The 22,851-nt window shown below is 40.0% G+C and overlaps 2 protein-coding genes across 4 annotated transcripts in view; one reads left to right on the forward strand and one right to left on the reverse strand.

Annotated features, from left to right (window-relative positions):
* The window catches only part of LOC311269777 (glutamate receptor 2-like), a 78,789-nt gene extending 70,956 nt beyond the window's left edge, over window positions 1-7,833 (reverse strand). For all 3 annotated transcript variants that reach the window (XM_084374182.1, XM_084374181.1, XM_084374180.1), the window contains exon 1: window positions 7,580-7,833. In XM_084374182.1, the coding sequence (XP_084230308.1) occupies window positions 7,580-7,730 (151 nt within the window). In that variant the 5' untranslated portion in view covers window positions 7,731-7,833. The remainder of the gene's footprint in view (window positions 1-7,579) is intronic.
* A 4,238-nt stretch (window positions 7,834-12,071) lies between these two features.
* LOC311269539 (uncharacterized protein) lies at window positions 12,072-21,976 on the forward strand. Its single transcript, XM_084373729.1, has 8 exons — window positions 12,072-12,146; window positions 12,977-13,080; window positions 13,492-13,547; window positions 17,671-17,885; window positions 18,675-18,943; window positions 19,230-19,346; window positions 19,425-19,566; window positions 19,960-21,976. The coding sequence occupies exons 1-8, from the start codon at window positions 12,083-12,085 to the stop codon at window positions 20,073-20,075; spliced, it is 1,083 nt and encodes a 360-aa protein (XP_084229855.1). The 5' UTR covers window positions 12,072-12,082; the 3' UTR covers window positions 20,076-21,976.
* Window positions 21,977-22,851: the final 875 nt, after the last annotated feature.

Raw genomic sequence — 22,851 nt, forward strand, 5'->3', positions numbered from 1 at the left:
TGACCTGGCCTCCACAATCACCCAACCTAAACCCAACTGAGATGGTTTGGGATGAGTTGGACCGCAGAGTGAAGGCAAAGCAGCCGACAAGTGCTCAGCACCTCTGAGCTCCTTCAAGACTGTTGGAAAACCATTCCAGGTGACTACCTCATGAATCTGATTGAGAGAATGGCAGAAGTGTGCAAAGCTGTCATCAAAGCAAAAGGTGGCTACTCTGAAGAATATAAAATATAAAACATGTAGTAAACAAAAAAGTGTTGAACAAACCAGAATATAATTCCATATGTGTCTTCAAAGTTTGGATGTCTTCAGTATTGATCTACAATGTAGAAAATAATACAGATAAAGGAAAACCATTGAATGAGAGGGTGTGTCCAAACTTTTGACTGGTAGTGTATATTGTCACTCAAATGATTAAACCTTCAATACCATGAATGACAAACAGATTGCCAGTATACAGTGTACCCATGTTCTACACATACAGTTAATGTCTTTGTTTTCTTATAGCTCCTCTCTTTGATGTTTTTTGGCATTTTGCACTTGAAAATGTTGGATAAACATGATAAGACAAAGTTGCACCAATGTTTATTTGGTGATCTTCAACATGTATTTCCACTTTGGAGATAAAGATATTGAGTGAAATAGACAGAAAAGATATGGCAACAAAGTGACATTCAATATTAATGAATAGATTTTAGTCCTGTGATACTCATTAATGCTTGAATTTAAACGAAGTTAAATAATAATAGCAGTGTAAGTGTGTTAAATGTAGATTAATTTCACCAAGATATTTAGTAAATATAAATCATTTTCATCCAGGTATTCAGTAAATCTGAATAACTTTTGATCAGAAACCTAGTGATTCTAAATTGTTTTTCCTTGTGAAATTGTTCTGTATTTACTGAATATTATATTATATATAAATCATCATTTTGCATATTATTAAGTAAATCCAACACATTTTAATTGTTGTTTTTATTCAGTGAACTTTTTTTGATTAAATGTAGTTAAATGATTGAATAGTTCTTTCTCAAAGTTGTAGTGATTAATTAATTTAATTAAATTTCATGTCACTTTGTTGACATAATTTGTTTATGTAACCATTGGTCAAACTTTTTACAGTGTAAAGCCGATTAAATAACAAGAGAAGTAGGTTAGATGTGGGAAACTGATTTGTCTTTGTGCTAGCCTAGTCAGTCCTCAGTTACCATAGCATTAGCTAATGTCAATCAGAACCAAACACAGCGTTATTTTCTCTGACCAGAGAAGCACTTCAACCCAGCACATGCGATCCCACTACCAGCAGTCTTACAGGCCCCTATACTGCAACCAAGCTCAGCTGGCTCTGCTATTAATGTTACACAAAAGCTTCTTCTGCTCTGTGATCCTTGTCAGCAGTGTTTCCCACACATGCAATTTACTTGGACAGGTTGCCAAGGTACACAAACAGCTGCCCAAGTATATTTGACAACCCTTTTAAGCACTTTATGGGCTACTTTTATATTCTTAATCCATCTGAGAGAACAATACCATCCACGATCAATTAACTAGTGAACAATCAGCCCCCGATGTTGCCCTCCCATCTACTTCCAATCACACATGCTCTGCAGACAGAGAGAGAGAGACGCTCTCTGGTATTACATCCCTCCTGTAAATGCACTGATTGTGGTACAACCTCTATTTACTGTAGGCCTACTAATGCTGTTGTTTTGAAAAACAGTCTTGTAGGTATAGCTGATTGTTGCAATGTCGTTCAGTGCATGTTGATTTTGACGTTGCCATACATGGCTCACCTGCGATTTCAATAACGGTATCACGGTTGAAGAAAATCCTAAACCGGTGGTGTGTTTTATGGTCAACTTTATAACACTTACTGCTGACAAAGAAAGGAGATAACATTGCTGATACAGAGAAAACAAAAAGGAGAGAGAAAAAGAAAGGAGAGTCAAGCCTGTGTGTATACATTAAGGAGGACAATTAAAGCAACACTATGTAGGACTAATAGAGGCAAACTATTAAAACGATTCAAAGGAAAGTTGATTTTCGTGTCTCATTCTCAGATCGTCAAATATACCTACTCAAAAGTACCAAAAGTTTTCATGATTTATCAGTTTTCAGGGCTTTGAGAAGTCAGTGCACTTTGCTCATCCTTTTTATGCAAAGAAACTGACACTGGCTCACAGTGCTTCTTGGCGTATGGACTTGTCACTGCAATAAAGCTTATCCTCTTATTCTGGAAAAAGAAGGATGTCCCCACACTGAAGTCATGGCTGACGGAGCTGATGGACACACTCCACCTTGAGAGGATCCGGTTCTTCATAAAGGACACACTAAAAGACTTTGAGATAACTTGGCGACCTGTGGTATCTTATCTTGCAGGACGAGCTGAATCTTGATTGCAGTCCTGGGTGGGTTGCTGTAGCTGGGGATGTGGGTCATTTTCTTTTTTTGTTTGTTTTCTCTGTTTTCCTTTTATTTATTTTTATTTTTTGTTCATGTCCTTTTTGATATTTTGATTATATAAAAAAGAAGCATTGTAATAACAAATTTGTGGCTTGATATTTTTAAATGAAGCTTCATAATAAAAATATTTAAAAGAGAACAGCTCATCCAGAAATCTAAATCAAACCATTACCTAATATTGACAAATGACCGTTTTACTAATCACTCAAAATTACAGAACAAAAAGGGATATCATTTTCCTAAGGAACAGAACATTGGAGATGCCTCCATCACTTGTGAAATGCCTTAAACAGTCATTTTTAAAAGGGAGGTCATATTTTTGATGACTAGTCAGTGAGCTTTGCATCAATTATCTCCTCATCATTTGCTCTCTCTCTCTCTCCCTCTCTCATTTGATTTTGAAGCCTTCCATGTGTCTGATGTTCTTCATGCTCTAAATACAATTGACCCCAAAAAGGCACCTGGGCCTGATGGTCTGTACCCCTACCTATTAAAAGCTGCTGCCTTGGTCATAGCAAAGCCTGTCGCACAATTTTTTACCATGTCTATTGGTTTTAATCAGGTCCCAGTTGCTTGGAAGCAAGCTTACATTACAACTCTACTTAAAGCTGGTGATCAAGCCAATATGAATAATCATATGCCAATTTCTAACCCCGCTGTCTTTTCAAAAATGTTGGAATCTTTGGTTGCCACCCATCCGAAATCATATTTGGCATCACACAATATTTAAAATGACATGCAATCCAGTTTGCGATCAGGGCATAGCACTGTAACTGCCACTCTGTAAGTCATTGACGATATCAAAAAGCCTTGGACAGCAAGATCATGCGCTGTTATGCCGCTGTCACGCTGTTAGACCTTACAAAGGCTTTTGATCCTATGGACCACCCATTACTCATTTTCACCTTGTTCAGTGCTGGTTGTTGATTCAAAGCAGCAAAATTGTTCCACAGCTACCTAACTAACCTCTCGCAGACAGTTAAATATGGCCATGTCTTGTCCGATCCAGTCACTGTCACGAAGGGTGTTCCACAAGGCTCGTTTTTGGGACATTTGCTTTTTATATTATATATCAATAATGTATGTGATTAATTTAAATTCTGCAAGTACTATCTGTATGCAGTCATATAGTACTGTGCTCCGACCACAGAGATGGCCTTTTCAAATCGGCAGACTGATTTTCAACACCCTTCAGCATGTTCTGTTGGATCTGAAATTGCTTTTCAATCCAAACAAGACCGAAACTATGCTTTTTTCACCTGCATGAACAAAGGTTCCAACTCTCTCCATCAATGCTCTGGAGGCCTCAGAGGCCTGCAAATCAAGCTTGTCCTACTTTGGTCCTTGGTCCTGGAATGATCTGCAGGCCAAGCTTAAACTTGAGAATCTTGTATATTTAAATGAATTTAAATGCAGAATAATGGAAGTGGTCACTGCCAGCTGCAGTTGCTTCAGACATGCCTAAATACTATTGCTTAGACTTACCCAGCGCCATCAACGCGCTGGAGTTAACTGCGACGGAAACGTGACATGAATAACAGCTGCTTATTGAAAATCTTTTCAAAAAGACCAAGGCCCTTTGGTGCCCTGGGAAGAAAAAGAACAGGAGGAGAAACAGGAAAGAGATGGAGGTAATGTGATGAATATTATCATAGTTACTGTTGAGTGTAACTGGTTTACCTGGGAAGATAGTAACCTTTGCTTTAATAGAGAGCGAGTTAGCATCAGTTACCCCCACTTTATATCCATACTGACAAATTGGAAAGACTATTCAGGTGTAAGGGGAATAACCTAGAAAATAATTTTGAGAAACACAAGTTTTCTTTCCAGTGTGATGCACGAACCATCCGCTGTCTGCCTCAAGAAACCAGGCATACATTTTTATTGACATCTCAGTCAAGTTAGCCAACCTCAGCCCTGCTTGTAATAAGTTAGTCACTTAAAATGCTCTCCCATTCCCATCCCCTTTTGTAATTTTTGATTTCAAGCCTTTGCATTTTCATAAGTCAAAGCAAACAGCATACATCATGTGAGAGAAGTGCTCATTGAATACATGTTTTGTGCATGAATGCAGTTGTGATTACTCTTGCTGTTTGTGTTGAGAATGTTAAAGGTTATAATCAGTGGTGAAAGGGAAAAAAAGATTTTACACAATGGATAATGTAACAAGCTTATATAGTGTGTGCTACACATGGTGTTTTTCTCTAACCTTTGCATTTTGGTCAGATATTGGGTCATTTAAACATTCATTGAAATGAAACCATGTGAGAAGATATGAAAAAATAAAAAAGTCAAAAAACTAAAAACAGATCAGATTTTTCTTTTTTCTTTTTTCCTCTCCCAATATTTATCCCATCTGTGTACATTATGCCTGTATACATGCCCCATCTCTGCATGTCACTGACTTCACTTCTTCCCCGGAGTCTTTGTGCTTTCTAGTCCTACAGGCTCCCATGGATCCTGGCCGCGCCCGGGTCGTGGATCGTGGATGCGCCTACTGCTATGGCCCTGCCTGATCGTGGATGCGCCTACTGCCATGACCCTGCCTGATCGTGGATGCACCTACTGCCATGGCCCTGCCTGACACCCACCACTACTGTCGCTAATATTAGTCATATCTCTGTTACATACGTTCCACTACTATTATTGTAATGCATTACTACATACTATCCTTACCGTTAACCACTACTACTGTTATCACTAGTAATCACATTTCCATGTGCGTTGCTGTGATGCCTCTTTATGTGCTTTCATTCCTGTCAACCATCCATTATAATTGTATACATTGTGATCTCGTTGATCTGCTCTGTACATGCAACATCTATTGCACGTCTGTCCGTCCTGGGAGAGGGATCCCTCCTCTGTGGCTCTTCCTGAGGTTTCTTCCGCATTTTTTTTCCCTGTTAAAAGGGCTTTTTTTGGGGGGCAAGTTTTTCCTCACTCGAATCGAGGGTCGAAGGACAGAGGGTGTCGTCTCTGTACAGATTGTAAAGCCCTCTGAGGCAAACTGTGATTTGTGAATTTGGGCTATACAAATAAAATTTTATTTGATTTGATTAGATTTGATTTGATTTATCTGATGTCCCCGTACATAAAACTGTATGTAAAGTATCTCAAACCAGCTCTACCTAAAGCAGCAACATGTCAATGTTTACACATTGATGCTTCCATATTAATAATCTAATTATGTGATATATAATAATATATCAGTCAGACAGGCCAAACCAGTACTTTAAATGTAATACTTTAACAACATTTTGCTACTGTGTCTTCCACCACTGGCTGTAATGTGGCTTAGGTGCTATTATTGGCTGGGTTTCACCATCAGCAGTTTTTTTTATTAATATAACGTAACACCAGTGGTTACATATACTCCTCTTCTCTCTTCAGATGCACTTTTGAAATATTTTGTTCCCACGCCTGCAGATCCTCAGCCACCAACACCTCCACCCCAGCACCTTCCAGTGATGCAGCAGCAAGTGCTCCTGTACCCTCCACCTCAGAAGAGCCCAGCTATGCAGCATCATCTTCCACTGTCCCTTCAGCACTGTTCCCTCCACTGTTCCCTCCACCTCACAAGAGCCCAGTGATATCGCACCAAGTGCACCTGTCCCCTCCATTTCAGCACATCCCAGTGATACAGATCAAGCACCTACTGAAAGGCTGCACCAGTCGACCCTGCAGACTGGCCATCTGTTTTAACTGATAAGGTAAGAACAGAGTATGTTCTCACTGTTTTTTTTATATTGTATTTTTTGTGCAATACCTTATTCATATTATATTTATATTTTGTTTTATGCCATTGTTTATTCAATACTGTTTCTGTCATAAAGCAATGTGTTTCCTGTGTGAGACTATGGACATGATTGGTGTGCAATGGTAATTGTCTAAGATGCATGGGGCACCAGCTAAAATCTTGCCTTGGGAAGCAAATTGGTCGGGGCCAGCTCTGGTCATGCTACAATGGAATTACTTGATACTTTAGTATTTGTGCTAAAATTTTGTGGCCCGTGCTACAAAACCTCTGCAGCACCAGTGCTATGTGCAAAAATAGTGAACACCCAGCCATTTTAAATGTACATGTTGTGCAGTTGTATATTTTCAAACAGGGAAGAAAACTATGTGTTTGCATTTTATTTTGATTGTGACATCTCAAATGTGGCTTTGACAACTGAACATTTTGCCTAATTTGTAGAAAATGCTGGGATAAAGTATATATCGTGCATGACCATTCATCCTGAAAATACTGAGTTATAATTTCATAGATGTCCATTTATTTGCTGCAACTTCACATCTTAGCACTGCCACTACAATTCTTCTAGTGTTCCCCAAACAGGAGAATATAATGCATTTTGCTTTGCACTAGTTCAGTGATGACACATTGTGTCATCAAGAGTGCTACTGTATGAAATCAACAATATATATATACTACTGTGTATATATACAGTATACTACTATGCGTATATGTGTGTGTATATATATACAGAATATATATATATACATATATACATATATATATATATATATATATATATATATACACACACACACATACATATATATACAGTTTATATATACTACTGTATATAGCCTACATACTACTGTGTGTGTGTGTGTGTGTGTGTGTGTGTGTGTGTGTGTGTGTGTGTGTGTGATGCGCATCATGGAATAGAGCTCAGGAAATACGTCTCAAGTGTTGAATTTTATTATGATGTATATCTGCCTTTGTCCCAATTAACACTTAAGACAAAACACACGTGCACATAACCGGGCGCACACACACGCCACACACTGTAATGCCAGAAAGATGCACGCGCATATAATCACATACACGATTATTAAAAGATGAAAATGTTGACATTAATAGACCGCTGCAGCAGCAGCAGCGGCGGCGGCAGCAGCAGCAGCAGCAGCAGCCATACAGTCAGGAGGCCTGTTCTAATCAGAGCGGTACAAGGAGGGCAAGGATGAGAGAGGCCCACATTAGAAGGAGGCAGTCATGGAACGATGAATGGGGGACGGAGAAGGGCGAAAAGTGAGAATAATTTAAGACACACCAATGAAAGGGAGAGGTGAAGATGAGATGGTGGGGCGATGACAGAAACGAAAATCCTACCGATCTGGACGCTCGGAGATCCGCACAACGCCTCGCGACATAAAAGTGTCACCACAAGCAGCAGCTTCATGGTCGAGATGAGGTTCCTCACGCGATGCCCACAGCAGCCTACGGTGGCGGATCCTACCAAAACATCACCTCTATCATACATAATACCAGCTCATGGCGTCATTCCAGGTTCGCTCAGACTTCTGCAGATGCCCTATCGTCTCTCCTGAGATGCGCGCGCGTTGCTGCTGCTCGAGTGCGGGCGCGCGCCGCGGCTGGCCAAGGCATATCGACGAGGCACGAGAGAGAGCCGAGAACAGCCGACAGCTGCACGTGAAGCAGCGCTCATCAGACCAAGACGAAGCGATGGGACAGGAGAGTACACTGTCATAAATCCAAGCATAATATTATATTCTGAATGTTTTTTATACAATCATTTTATTTGATATCGCACAACAGGCCTATCTTGAATGGGCTGACAGTTCTCTGTCTCTACTGTGGCGCACAGTAACAAAATTCCTACATATAACAGGGTATAAATATACTTAACTAATGATTGACTCATGATGATTTAATGCATGAACTCAGTAGACAAATACCTCCATTAAGGCCCAGTCTGCTTTAATTCGGTCAGCCTAATCCAATATGAAACTAAATAGCCCTGGATCAATCTATTTTAAACCACATATAACTGCTTAACCATGATTAAAACTCCACATCTCGGATCCGCATCAAATTGTAATCACTCATATTTGTCAGCCACCTAAATATGGCAGATTCTTTTCAAGATCCATGCATTATTTCCTGAGATATGAACACTATCCAGCATTGATTAGTACCTGCTCTCCTTTTACAATGCTAGGGTTTCAAAAACCTAACTAGGTTTGAGTCCTTTTTATTCTAAAGTCAGCAATTTGCTCCTTTGTGTTGCTGGCATTGAGCAGTAGAATGTTCTCTGCAGGACTGTTGATTTCCTCCCAATATGAATTCTCATCCTTGTTTGTAATGCAGCCGATGATGGTACTTAACATTAGAGTTCTCTTGATGTGTGGGAGTGCAGTCATTGGTGTACAGTGTGAACAGGAGGGGGCTGAGCACACCGCCCTGAGGGGCTCTGGTGTGATAAAGAAAAATACATAAATACAGTTACTGGTACATAAACTTAAAACAAGAAGGAGGAATTACAAATTAACTTTCAGTATTCAGGTGGCAGATCCAAATCCAAGATTTGGCTAAGAAATTAAAAAATAAATGATCCAAAGAAAAAGAGTAATTTCCTGTGAACACTTATCACCTCTGCATTGTCCAAGGACATTTCTTTATTTAAAAAGATCTCAGCTATTTCATTGTTCTATAGAAGTTAATTGGGCATTTTGTTGAAAGTATCTAAAAAGTAGTGTAAAAAGTAATTTATTACTCTATGCAGACAGAAATATTGTAACGTTATATATTACTTTAAAATGAAGGTAACTAGAAATATGTAATATATTGCATTTTGGAAGTAACTTGCCCAACACTGTCAGTCTCACATAGTTATTTTGTCTTGGCTAAACAACCCAGCGATGAGAATGAACCCCAGCCCTCACTAACAGACGTGGTTATTCTGGTTATGATCTTTTCTTTTTTCTTTTTTTAAACATTGTGTCACCTCTCTTCTTCTATGAGGATAGAATGTAATGTGTATTCATTATAAATACACTTTCAGTCATACAAGAGAAGTTGTAATAATTCTTAAGTCATTTAATAGGCCTATCAGAAGTTTCCAAGAATTTACTGACTTGTCTTGAAACAACACATTTAATATTTTCCAAATGAAGCATTAACATTTTTGTTACTAACAATTAATCATCATCCTCAGTGCTACAATGCATGTCATGATTTTTGTGATGCTTACTTTTGGTCAGCAAGACCTCTGTTGCTGCAGGTTACCTTCTATATAATGTGTTCATGGTTATGGTCAGGATGGAGGCAAGCTCAAAAATGTCACAGATGTACAGAAACTTTCCATGCAAGCGATTAAGCGCTAGCCTTTTGTGAACACATCTAAGTAAATTAAATAACAGACAATAATGTTTAAAACTCAAATCCAGTATGATCTACAACAAGTTTATACAATCAAGAATATATGACAGAAGTAGAAAACTTCTTATGCTGCTGCTTATTGGACCTTTATCACAGTCTCTTCAGACAGTTATCTCTTCCTCTTTATGTCGGAGCTGAAGGTGAGGTTCACTCAGGGCGTCATGCAAGCTAGGACTGCCACTGGATAGCAGCCCCGTATATCTTCATCAAAAGGTAATGCTGGCAAAGGAACCATAACCAACAACCAACTCTAAGTTAATGTCACTCGTATCCAAGCACATGTGATGAATTATGTCAGTTAGTTCACCCATTAGTCCACAGTCACTACATTTCACTACTTTTTTCACACTTTTTTCATTCTATATATGAATTCGATATTTTGGAGAAAAAATTCTTATACTTTTCTCTTTAGGCCAAAAACCCTCAAAATGAAATAGTGATTTTGTACTGAACACACTGGAAGACTCAGACTGATCTCTTTCTCTCTCTGTAAATTCTTGGCTACATCCCTGACTGAAAATAACAGCTGAGATTCAAGTTTTCTTTTCATACTGAAGTGGTTGATTTTTATTAAGCCTACTATTTCTTATTCGTTCAAATCATGTATTTCATAATGTCTTATTCATAGGATGCCAGCAGAAGCAGGTCAGAAGCTGGATATGTGAATATCCCGGCCCTGACTCCATCGTTTTGTTTTAGTTTTTTTGTGTTTTTTTTTGTTTTTTAATTAACTTTATTGAACATTAACAAGATACAGTCAAAAAGGCACATCATGAACAGGTTCATAGATAGATTATGTAGGCTTAACTGAGCGTGAGAAGCAAACAGACATAAAACAAGTTTACAACCTTAAATTATGAGATAGGTAATTAATAAATACTGAAACAGAAATAACAGAAATAAGTAAGTAAGTAAATAAATAAATAAATAAATAAAGGGTGACATGAGACACAGAAAACACAAGTGGTTAATAAGGAATTAGGGCATGTAATTATTTATACAGATGTTGGGCTTTTTTCATTTTGCAAACTTTCATCTATTTCTTTATACTATGTTATCTTATTAAGAAAAGCACCAAATATGGGAGAGGTCTTATGAAAACGACATTCATGAATAAAATACTTTGCCAAGATAATCAAATTGTTATGACCAAATTCTGTTTTTTTGTTCTCCATTTGAAGACCAAATCTTATGTTTTCATATGTTAGAATCGGAAAATTTTGATCCTTATAATATCCAATACTGAAAAGCATCCCAAAAGGTTCTAGTTAAACTGCAAGAGAAGAAGAGATGTTCTGTGATTTCGATGTCTGAACAACAGAAAGTACAGATGTTCAAATCTAGTTAAATATTTGATGTAAGAAATCATTACATGGGTAGATCTCAGTCATCACTTTAAAAGGAATTTATTTTGCCTTAGGAGGAACTGGATAAGAGAGGTAGCTGGTTCATATTTTTATTACAGCATTGTTGGGGATTTTTTGAAAAAAATGTTTCCTCTTTAGGGGTGAGGGGAAACAGATGCAGTGAGGATAGTTCTTAATAACTTGTTATTACATTTTCTATCTAAAAAGCTAGTTCCCTCTATGACTCATGAAGGCTTATGTGGAATAACCACAGAATAGGTTACCATGCTTTTGGTCAAAAGAATCATTGCTAGTGGGACTGCCTTAATTACTGCATTATATTATCTGTTGGTACACATCACATTGTATTTCCCAATGAAAGCATCATATGTTGATGATCTAATAAATGTATAATTGACCGGATACCTTTCTCCATCCATTCCTTGTACAAGAAAGATTAAGCTAATTAAGCTGCTTCTGTTCTGTATACTGGGACCGTGTGTGGGGTAAAGTTCTGCTTGTATGTGACTTTCCAGTAATGGAGAACTTGTTGATGAAGCCTAGTTTCTGCTCTTTGCCAGCAGGATGTTGGCTAAGAGGAAGTAGCACTGTTAGCCTCACGGTGGATGTTAGCTGGAGTTGTTCAGTTAAGAAACGAGAGGAGGCTTGAAGCAACACAGTTTCATTAATGTCAGCGGTAAGAAACAGCTTTCTTTCTGCCCAAGTCGTCTAAAATGACGGACCGGTCAATGATAAATAAATAGATAGATATAACGAGCGGAACTATTGAGCGAAGAAGAGAAAAGACGGCTGCTGAAGCTGCAGTCATGTCTGACAGCGGTTAGAGAACTAGTGGAAGGGTTACCACAGGTGTAGAGCACAGGTTTACTCTGTGTTTACAGCCTGGACAACCCAAAGTAATTCCATGTAGACTCAACGTTAGACCTTTCCTCTGCACAGAAACAGTTGAGCCTGAAAAGTAATGTTGAAATCCTGTAAAGTCAGCTACAACCTGAATGTTGGGGGAGTGACGCCGAGATCGAAAAGTGGCAACGGTGTGTCAGTCATAGCTCAGCGGCATACACCGATGCCTGGATTGGTATACCGATCCTTGGAGTGGTTCTCCGCTGGTGTTCTACCGACACATGACAGTATGTGCCGCTTGAGACTGGTATGCCACTGAAAGACTGTCGGATGAGTACCGCCCCCTGATGAATATGCAGATGTAATACCACTGGGCTGGTTTTACCAGGAGTACTGCAGTAAATGTGTACATTTAATAAGTCTTTGACAATGTCAACTTAACACATCGCTGTGAATAAAGGCATGTGTGAATTTCTGTTGTATGTTACGCTGTTTGGATGTATGCATATAGACAGTAAGCACACGTGGGATGCTTGGGATATGATAGTCAAGTAATGTGGTTACATTTCTGCCTATAAACTGCTCAAAGTTAATGAAAGAGCTAGCCTTAGCTAACATAGCTCATGTTAGCCCAGCCAGCGTAGCCAGTCTGACTATAGCAGAAACTTTGAGCCAACCATGAGAAAACAAAAACACATTACTTCATACAAAACTCTACATCGTGGATCATTTACCAGTGTGGCATATTATGTAGTGAAAAATATAGATTAATTATCTTCATTGTTTTTTCTTTGGCAACCTCCCATAGTATAATTGGGGTTAATGCCCTTACAGGTGTCCATTATCAAGAATGGAATCCATTAATTCTTGATAATGGACACCTCATTGGGCATTATTGTTTACATAACATTTTTCTACTTATTAGTGTCTGATGTCCATTTTAATGACTGTGTGTTCGTGTTCCTCTGCCTCAGTGTGGATGATAAGAGCACTGGGTAAACCCACAGCTTCTGAACACATGTACGCTACTCAATGTGCTAGTCACAGAACTTCTACTCTGCTGTGTTAAATGGGCAAAAGTGAAACTTATCTCTTACCTTTTCTGACCCCAACACAGTGAATGAACACCTCCTTCTGTCTGAGTGCAACAGGCCAGTGAACCATACTGAAGAGAAGCAGCCCTATCCTGATCACCCAGACAGATCTGATGAAGTGACACAGGTACTGTGTAGAGAGGCACTGTCTGGTGTGACATACAAGAGCTTAAAGAGGAAAGGACGGTGGGACACAGAAATTGAATTCAACAAGGCCTGCTGCTTCAATATCACTTAATCGGACAGCTATTCTTTCCGTCACAGGCTTAGAGAGACTTTCATTCCTGTCCCCATCATTGACGTCCAAGCATATCTGGCCAGACTGAAGAGACACTGGTGTATGGTGACACAAAACCTCCCCTTCATACATTCCACACCACTTTCACCGAGCCTCTCCAGCCAGTGTTCTCCGTTCACATTGGAACTCTGAGTCTGTCCAGTGCAGCGAAGCTGAGAATGGATAGTGTGAATGTTTCTTGTTGTCTCATACAGTATCACCACAGAACAACTCATCTCATTTTGCCTTTCTGGGTTCCAGGCTCAGTCAAGCTTCACACCTGAGGTGATAAAGGACAGAATAGGCATTTCCTACAGGTAAGAAATGTCATATTTCTCCGAGTTTGAACTGTCACTGTCATTTCTTTCAGTTGAAATGTTGTGTGCTTTAGCTGTTTAGTGGGAATGTACTCGTGTGAGGCTCCATTAAAATACTGAAGCTGTTTCCCAAATCCATATTGCTTACTGACTGTATACAGTATACACTATATAATAATCTTTACTGTATACTACTCTTTGTATGTTGGTATACAAGAATTAAAATACCTGAATATGAAAATAAATGAAAATGTCTAATATTTACAGGATTTGATGTAAGAACTGTCAGACATCAACCTAACTGAGACTATAAAACAAAAATGTTTGTTTTCTGAGGTGTTCTGGAGCCATTTCACCACCATTCCTGATCATTTATTTAAATACAGCACACTCTAAACTCAGTCTGGTTTTAGTATGCAGAGTGAACACACAAAACACTGGACTGGTTATGTAAGCTTCAAAATAACTAGTCTGTGCGTAGTAGAGAGGGGTGACACTCGATGTATCACACCAATAGGTGTAACAGTGCAAACACTCATACAGCCCCTCACAAAGGTATTCAGTTTTACACATGAAAAGGACTCGAAGCTGTGAAAAAAAAAAACAGATTAAAGCCCTTTCCATGCAGAGACTCCGCATTATTGCCTTTGTTCCTTCACACTGAACCAAGCTGCTCCAGTGCGTCATTTTATACAGCGAGCCAGCGCTGCAGAACCAAAAGAGGTCGTACACGTTTTTTTACGTGTTCCCCCGGTGTCCACCTGTTAATCTGAAAATGTATCTGCTGACTGTTTATAATCATATGGATGCTGTTATAATGTGTTGTGATTGAGATCCTGAGCCACCAAACATCCTGGAAAGTGTCAAAGTTACATTTTCTGCTCTAAATTACATAATTACATAATCGGCATCAGTCAACAGGACGCTGTCTGACTGTCACTCGCAGGGAGGGATGCTGTTTTCTGGGGGAAAGTTAACTGAAGTCTCAGTCGGGAGGGCTGACTGTCGCAGGGATTTTTTTCAAGACAGTAAGTACGACAACACAATAGTGGAAGGAGACATGGTGAGTTAAAGTTTTTTGCCAGTCAACTGCAGGAGCTGCCTTGTACGCTCACGCAGCGGCAAAGCTAACATTTAGCTCCACAGAGTGGAGAGGCTCAAATCAGCTTGTGATGAGCACAAAGAAAAGCGAGCAACAAACAGTGTTTTACAGTGTAAAACTAGCAGCAAATAGGACTCGGTGGTCCACAAACACTCAAACAGTGTAGCTTACAGGCATACAATACATGCCAATTTCTTGTTTTTGCCCAGATACTAAATAAGTCTCACTTGTGACCGCATTTTTGGCGGCTTAGCATGTGTCCGTCTTCCTCCTTGATCTAGCTCGCTTCATCGGCGTGGATTAAAGCATGGGCTGGATACAGCTTCCTGTTAGCGGGCTCTGACTGGCAGAGAAAACGGGTCAAGGATTTTGTTTTCTGAGGGGACGTCCTCCTTCTGCAGGGATGAGAGAGGCTGGATCTGGAACATGTTTGGTAAACACAGGGGAGTCTTGGCTCGTCCAGTGAGTTAAAAGACTGTGGCCTAGGTGGGTACAATCCAAACGTTTGCTCCCTTTTAACAGCTGCGCAGGCAAAAGCATTACGATGGGACTGCGGTGAAAAGGGCGTGCAGGTTCAGGTGCGTTCTCAGACAATGAAGAAGAGAAGGGAGTTTTCAAACCTGGTGGGACTGTGACAACCAGGCATCACAGACACTAGGGTCGGTGCACTTTCCTTTGTTTACCAAGCTTTGTAAGTGCAAGGAGGCTGCTTTTAGGCTTTGGTCTACATGCAGGCCACTCGATTGTTAGAACCATGTGGTGAGGGTCCCAACACATGAGTAAGAAGTTGGTGCAGGTCACGCTGTAGCTCATTAGTGTTAAATGTTTTTGTAGCCTGCAGTAGGAAGCCTTGTTTTGATCTGCTGCTCCTGTTTGACCTGTTAAAGTTACTGCATTACACTGTTAATACAATCTCAATGCTTCCTGTGTCGGTTTCAGATCAACTACTACTAAAAGTAGAGTTTATGCCTGGCTTCTATTATTTCAATTCTGCAGTAAATTTTCATCCGTCCAGTTCAAGTAAATGCTTACCACTGTATAATGACCACCTGAACACAAAGAGCTAGTGAGTACATCATGTATGTATTTATAATGAATGGACGAGCATAATTTCCACTGAGGAATCAAACTGCTTTCTTCACCTCCATCCCTTTTTATAGTTTCAGTTTGATTCTCTGACTAAATTGTTTTAGGCAGCGACCAAATCCACAGTAGAGAAAAGAGGAGTTGAATAAAATGTGGGCACAGGTTGTTGGCACTGGATGGAGCCTAAAGGGAGTAAGAGAGCAGGTCAACCTAGCTCGCTCATTGGCTGCTGCTGAGGCTGACTCCGACAGACTGTAGCTGATTCTAACTATCACTGTGTGCTAACAGAGCTGTGGCTGATCATGGCTGCAGCCGTGACTGTGCTTTGATGGTTATCAAAGGGCTGTGGCTGTGACACATTAGTTTATAGTATAATGCGTGTAACACTGACTACATGCAGGTGTGTGTGTGTGCACTGAACTGACTTGGTTGTGCTGGCTGAGTGTTGTACTGAAGTTACCATAACATTGGTAACGTGTTATATCTGATAAAAGCACAGTGTGACTTAAGTAGGCTCTCTGGCTAATGTGAACACAGCAGCAGTGGCCAGAGTGATCCTTCATGGTCTCTGTGCAACACATAATGCATTTGATAGCATGGAGCATCTGAGCCAGTCATGTACAGTACTGCAGGCAAAGAAATGATTGTTGTGATTGTTTTCTCATAATGTAACAGATGAGACAGATGCATTAAAAACATGATATTTGAGGGAAATCCTGTTACTTATAACATGGGTCTTCTTTTTGTAGTCGGATCAGGTAAGAGGCACAAGAAAAATAAAGTAACTAACTGTCTGCTGTAAGCATCATCACAGTTCACAGACCAACCTCCTGGTTCAACTTACATTTTGGCTGCACTCACTCAGTTTTACTTGCAAGTAAAATGTTCATATATTTGGCACATTTAAAGCTTGCTTCATCGTCTAAATGTTTCCTGTTTTTCCTGCGTTGTCTGAATTTGTTGTACTGGTGTCTCAGTGTTTCCAGATCTCAGCAATAACTTTGGTGAGAGCAGAGGTCTAATTGATAAGAATGAATGCCAAAACTACTTACATAATACCCAAACTGTAATAAATAGAGCCTAGCTGGTACTGGATTTTAGGGGCCAATTCCGATACTCATATTAGAAAGTTCCGATACCAATATCAGTGTTACGGTGAGGTTACTTTTCTAGGACCCAAATGCAGAGCACGGAGACAGGAAGTCAGTGAGTAACGGATTTATTGTACAAACTATGACCAGGCAGGCAGGCAGGCAGGCAGGCAGGCAGGCAGGCAAGCAGGGTTGGCTAGAGCCGGCATGGAGGAACACAGGAGAGCAAGCTGGGAGTAGTGCAGAATGGCGCTGGAGTTTCTGCAGGAGCCAACAAAGTTAGTAATTAGCGCAAAGGCAAAGAAACACTGAGACACAAAATACTCTGAGTATCAAGAATACACAAAGAGCGGCACTGTGTAGTCACTGTATGATGCGATGAGTTGATCTGGAACAGGTGTGCCACTCTGCTGCTAGTGCTGCCACGCCCCCAGACACACACACACACACACACACAGGAGAAGGAGCAGGTGAGGGAGAGAAGGAGGGGGGAAAGCAGGTAGGGAGAACGAAACACAGAAAAACAACAGGACTGCAACTGTAGCACCGTGACAATCAGCTGATATTCTCCTATACACATAATGTATACATAAATGCAGATGTTTCTGCAATGATCCCTCAAATGTCTTTATAAAACACATGTTACAAAGATATGTATGTAATGGAGGCAGGATATATGACAGTCAAACAATTAAGCTTATTGTCTAAACTGACAGTTATAAATCACTCCTTTTGCATTATGCTCAGCAAGAAATACAACGTACACACCGATACTGATACATCTCTGATAGGCTCCAGTAGTACACAGGGGTTTTTGTACTTAAAAGCATTCTGTGTTGTGCAGGTTCACGTTCCTCAGCTCAGGTTTGTTCCAATGTTCCTTGACTGGCCTGATCTTCAATGTGACTCATGAGGGAGAGGTCATGTACAAGACCTTGATCTGGGATGAAATGCTCCTCCAACCAGCTAACAAGGTACCTGGAGGGCTGCTGTTCAGCATCAAGTGTTCTCAGGACTCCATCAGTCAGCTGCACCTCCCACACTGTGAACCTGAACCTGGTAAGAACACTGCTGCGCCCCTGGAGATTCTTAAACCCACTTTCAAAATCATTCTCTTTTTTTCACATGTTCATCACTATTTTTTATGGACAGAGCTCTCGTGGGTTCTGTCCAATCAGTTGACTCCTTGGCTATCATGATCTCAGATTGGATATTTCCTTTAGCCTGAATAGAAAGGAATACTTGATGCCTTGCTACTTTCAGACAAGGATTTCTGTGATAACATTTCTAAGTCTATTGATACCTCCATAAACTCTAATAAATCTGGCAAAATATCTCATTCATTATTCCGGGAGACATCAAAAGCTGTTCTGCATGGCAAAATAATTTCTTATACATCTCACAAGAATAACGATAGGACAGAAAAACAGTTGCAAGGTCTCACCAGCTTTACTCTCAAACTTGATGCACAATATGATACAGATCCTTCTTCAGAGCTGTGTAAAAAAAGAGAAGAACTACGGTCTAAATTTAATTAACTCAAACGGCAGAACATCGCTGTTGCACTCCCATGGTCTGTCTTATGAATATGAAGACAAGAATAGTCGACTACTGGCATATCAGCTCAAGTGCCAAGCAGCTTCTCGGTTGATACCTCAGATTAGGAATGAGTCAAACAACCTCGTTTCTAACCCCCCAAGATAATTTTTGCTTTTTCGTAAAAACTATAATGGGGAAGAAAAAAACCCACTGTTCCTGGTGACCCCCATTAAACCGACTTAGACATGGAAATAACGTGAAACTGTTACAAGGCCAGTGAAGCTAACATTGGATTTTTCTGCTTCACAGTGCTGGTCTCTAAAAGCCTCTCTGTTGTCCACATTACTGATGATGGCATGAGCTTCATACAGCCGCGGGAGATCACTAAAACCCACGTGGTGGTGGACACCCCTCACCTCACTGCCTTTGGCATCGTATGGGATCTTGTCAAAAGGTTTAAGAATTTCATTACGAAACCAGTAAGTGGCCAAGTCCTGCTACTCCTGCGGCCGCCATGCAGAGGGGGGACGCTCATTCTCAGTGTCATTGTGCTACCGGGCAACGTACCTCTGAAGGAGGTAAAAGCCTCACACACCACACTGTACCATCAGTTCTGTTTTTGTTTTGTTTTGAGTCTCCTCTGAGTGATAAAAGTGGCTTCCTACTATCTGCAGAAGCAGTGTACAGTATCTAGTGTACTTGGTGCCTCATTAGGCCCTCTTGTGGAGAGCCATTGAAATGTCTTCATATATCAAAAATGTGAGACTGAACAGATTTACGTCTTTTGTCTTTCTTCTTCGAGTTGGACCATTCAGTCTAAAACTCAAAACAACAAAATAACTAAATGTTGTGTTGTCACTGAAGGTAAAAGTGCAACATGAAGAGTGTGAGTACATCAAGGCCCCGTCCCACTGTCTCCTCCACAAAGGCCAAATCTACAGCCTCTTCAGTGACCCAGATGTCTATACAATCCAGCCTTCAGTGAGTATGACCATCGGACACAACTGTGAGTGAAACTAAAAACAATAAGCTAAATGACTTGTGTCCTTTTCATTTCAGCATGCAACGTTTTTTGACAATTACGGACCAAATTACCACGCAACGTTTGAGATCTTCATGAAGACGAGCACAGAGGAAGTGACTCTGATGGTGCAAGATCCAAACAGGACACAAGTTTGGGTGAACAACCTTCATCTGCGTGGTAAAGACAGCATCACTCAGTCTGTGGCAGAGGTTTTCAAACTGTGAGGCAAAGATACTGTGTGAGATATATTATTCAAATTTTACACTGACAAGAGATGCATGTTTTTAGATTTAATGTGACTTCCACTTCCACTTTCTTTTTTGGAAAAAAGACTCCAAAACTTACCTGAGACATTTTTAAGTTTTCTTCAGCATGATATCAGTAAATGACTGGAAGGCTTTTTGTGTAGACACACTGTTAGACATAGTTTTTGCATTTGTTGACAATAGTTTACGTATAGAGTATCACCAGCTTTACCCTCTAAGGTCATGGCAGTGCCTGAATGAAGGGTATGGCATGTATCATTTTTTAATTTTGGCCACTGATTATTGTATCAAATTATTGTTCCAGCTTCATTTTCACGTGCAGGTGAAAATCAGCCAAGAAAAATATCAACACCTCAGCAGAGGAGAAGCTACGAAGAGCAGGGCCACACTTTATCGACTGAGTGTCTGATCCTGTTCTAAACAAGCTGCTGGATGAACTTCTACGCTGCAGCGTTTTAAGTGATGCAGAGGGAAAGGCTGCCCGAGGCAAACCCAGGGCAGAGAAAGCACGAGACCTCATCGACATGGTGCGAAGTAAAGGAGCAGTCGCAAGTTCCACCATGATTACCCTGTTCTCTGATGACGATCCATTCCTCTGCAGAGACCTCAGCTTAGTCTGAAGCCAAAATCTGTGGAGTGATGAGCACACACTGCCACGCTGGTTCATCATTTAAAACCTAAAGCCAACAAAGTGCAAGAACATTTTGACCAAAGTTAAGAATAAGAAGTCAATGACACTTTGAATACGATGTAAAGGAAAAGATTCACACACCTGTGGTGACGTGACTCAAACTTAAGAAGTAAAAGGATTCTCATTGGCCTCCCTGAGCAGCAGATAACATGAATCAGATAAAAAAAACAGGATGCAAGGAGTGCTGCTCGGTTGTCCCTCTGGTGCTCATCAGTTAAGGGATCTTGCTCTTTTAGAATCAGATGTTGATGAAGTGAACTGTACTGGGTGCACTGAATGACACTGGGTTTAACACTCTTTTTAAAATAGTTTTAAACATACTTGTATTTTGTGATGAAGTGAAATGATCAGAGGCACTGGTTCACTTCTTGAACTCTAACTCTCCTTTGAAGTGTCTTTTAGGCACATTTTACTTAGAAAGAAATAAAAGCCAAACACTATTGTAAGACAGTTATGCTTATGTGATGTTGGTGTGTAGGAGAAAAGTATGTGTGGAAGTCAGATACTTGTGGCTGTAGAACATGAGTTTTCATTATCAAGGACATAAATCAGTGTCAAGTATGATAGTTTCCTCCTGCCCTCATAGAAGTTTTGAGATGGCAGCTTTCTGCTAATGTAATTAATGCTCTCACAATAATCTCTCCCTCTTCCATTATAAACTGTTTTTAGTCAGCAGAGTCATCAGGTGCTTCTCTTTAAAGCGGTGTACTATTTCTACACATTATTATATGACAGTTGTGCATCATGAGTACCTGACTTCTCCTCAGAGCAGTGCTGTAGGGAGTGAGGATGTTCTGTTTGGTTTATAAAATTCTTCTGTTCTTCTGGTTTTGGATTTCTTGGATGTTTAACTATTGTTCAGTGCTAGCACTTCAGGGCCAGAACCAGGATTTTAAATGTCCCCCACCTGACCAAAGACCATCTGACTAAAAGATCCCAAAAATAGTAAACTTTCCACGTTTTTATAGTTAGTGCACTGTTGAAATGGGTATGTTTTCACCCCTGTCCATTTAATGGTTGGTTGGATGGAGGATGGGTCTCAGCCCAGAACAGACCCCCTCATCCTTTGGTGCAGATCCACTTTCTTTTACATTGTGAGGTACAGTGTTGTTGTTTTCATTGTTTTTCTTTTTAAACATTTTGGTTAATTTCTCGGGGAATAATGCATGAATCTTGATGGAAATGATCAGGTGTATTTAGGTGGCTGGTATCTATGAGTGAGTATATTGCAAATCCAAATAATACTGCTGATGTAGTGTATTTAAGTGAGTACAAAATGGGGCTGTTGGTATGCACTCTAATGAGTGCCATTCTAGGTCTGGAAATTAAATCACTCTACATAATGTCCTGAATGCCAAAATTCAAATGTTTCAACTCTATACAATGTCACAATCAGATTTATTAATCTCATAACACAGAATGTGTCTTTGTGTCATTGCAGAATGTACATTTCTCAATTTCCCAGTACAAAACCTCTGTGTCTCCAGTGGTAGCTGGGTTCATGGTTAGAAGATGCTGGTTTATACAGGGTTTGAGAGTTCTGACCAGTCCTCTAACATAATGCTAATCATGTTGTCTAAACTCTGATGTATGTGTGATGTGATGAATGAATAAATGATTGAAAAATGTTCAGTGTTTCTCTGATATTGTCATTCTGTCACTATACAGTAACTATACAGTCATTACACTCCACTGCTCATGTTTGTGTCCTGCTCATTAGAACTGAGAAATGAAAGTGTGGAAACTGTTTCTCATATATGTTTGATTTTATTTAAAACAGTTTAAGGCCAGATGCACAGTTTAGATGTTCTCCAGCTCTGATCATATCTCTTCATGAATGTTAACAGTGTCGGTCGTTTAAAAGTCTGGGTCAAGTTTCTGTGGACAAACATGTCCAGTCAGCTGGGTGTCCTGAAGCTGACAGCTCGACCCAACTGATGAAACATCCGCTCACTGTATTCCTGTGACTGATTTCTGACTCAGACTCAAGCCATTTCATTAATTCATTGTTACATATTTGAAGAAGATCCGTAGATGTTATAATGAAAGGAGACACAAGAGGGGGGTGCTTCACTGCCAGAGGATTGTCACCATCAGTAACATGCTGAAAATCAACCAGAGGCCTTTAAAACAGCTTCAGAATACTGCAACATATTTGTATTTAGGCCAAAGTTTTCATGCCCAACATTCAGTTTTTTAGTCTTTGCTAGACTTATTTAATCTGGATTATTGCAGCCACACCACACACAGTATAACTGCTTGAATGACAGAGAACTGATTAAAGAATAATGTGAAGTATTTGCCCATCTTACTTTAACAGAATGTGCACTGGATAAAATAATGGAAAACAAGCAGCTTACTGAGTGAAACTCAAACTTCTTCAGTGTGTATTTGTCCTAAGAGATGCATTAGGCTGTATACTATACATCTAATGCTCACATCCCAAACACAGTCCTCACAGCATCCTCCCTGCAAGATTGCGATACAAATTCTCTAAAGATATTG

The sequence above is a fragment of the Pagrus pagrus genome, assembly GCF_965226575.1.
Source record: "Pagrus pagrus genome assembly, chromosome: 2".
NCBI classification, from domain to species: Eukaryota; Metazoa; Chordata; class Actinopteri; order Spariformes; family Sparidae; genus Pagrus; species Pagrus pagrus.

Bases quoted from the DNA above. Each gene is read 5' to 3' on its own strand.
- LOC311269539 (XM_084373729.1), top strand. From the start codon at position 12,083: ATGCCTGGATTGGTATACCGATCCTTGGAGTGGTTCTCCGCTGGTGTT. The intron at 13,548-17,670 runs GTAAGAAATGTC...TGTGTTGTGCAG, and splicing joins AGAATAGGCATTTCCTACAG to GTTCACGTTCCTCAGCTCAG. The intron at 17,886-18,674 runs GTAAGAACACTG...TCTGCTTCACAG, and splicing joins ACACTGTGAACCTGAACCTG to TGCTGGTCTCTAAAAGCCTC.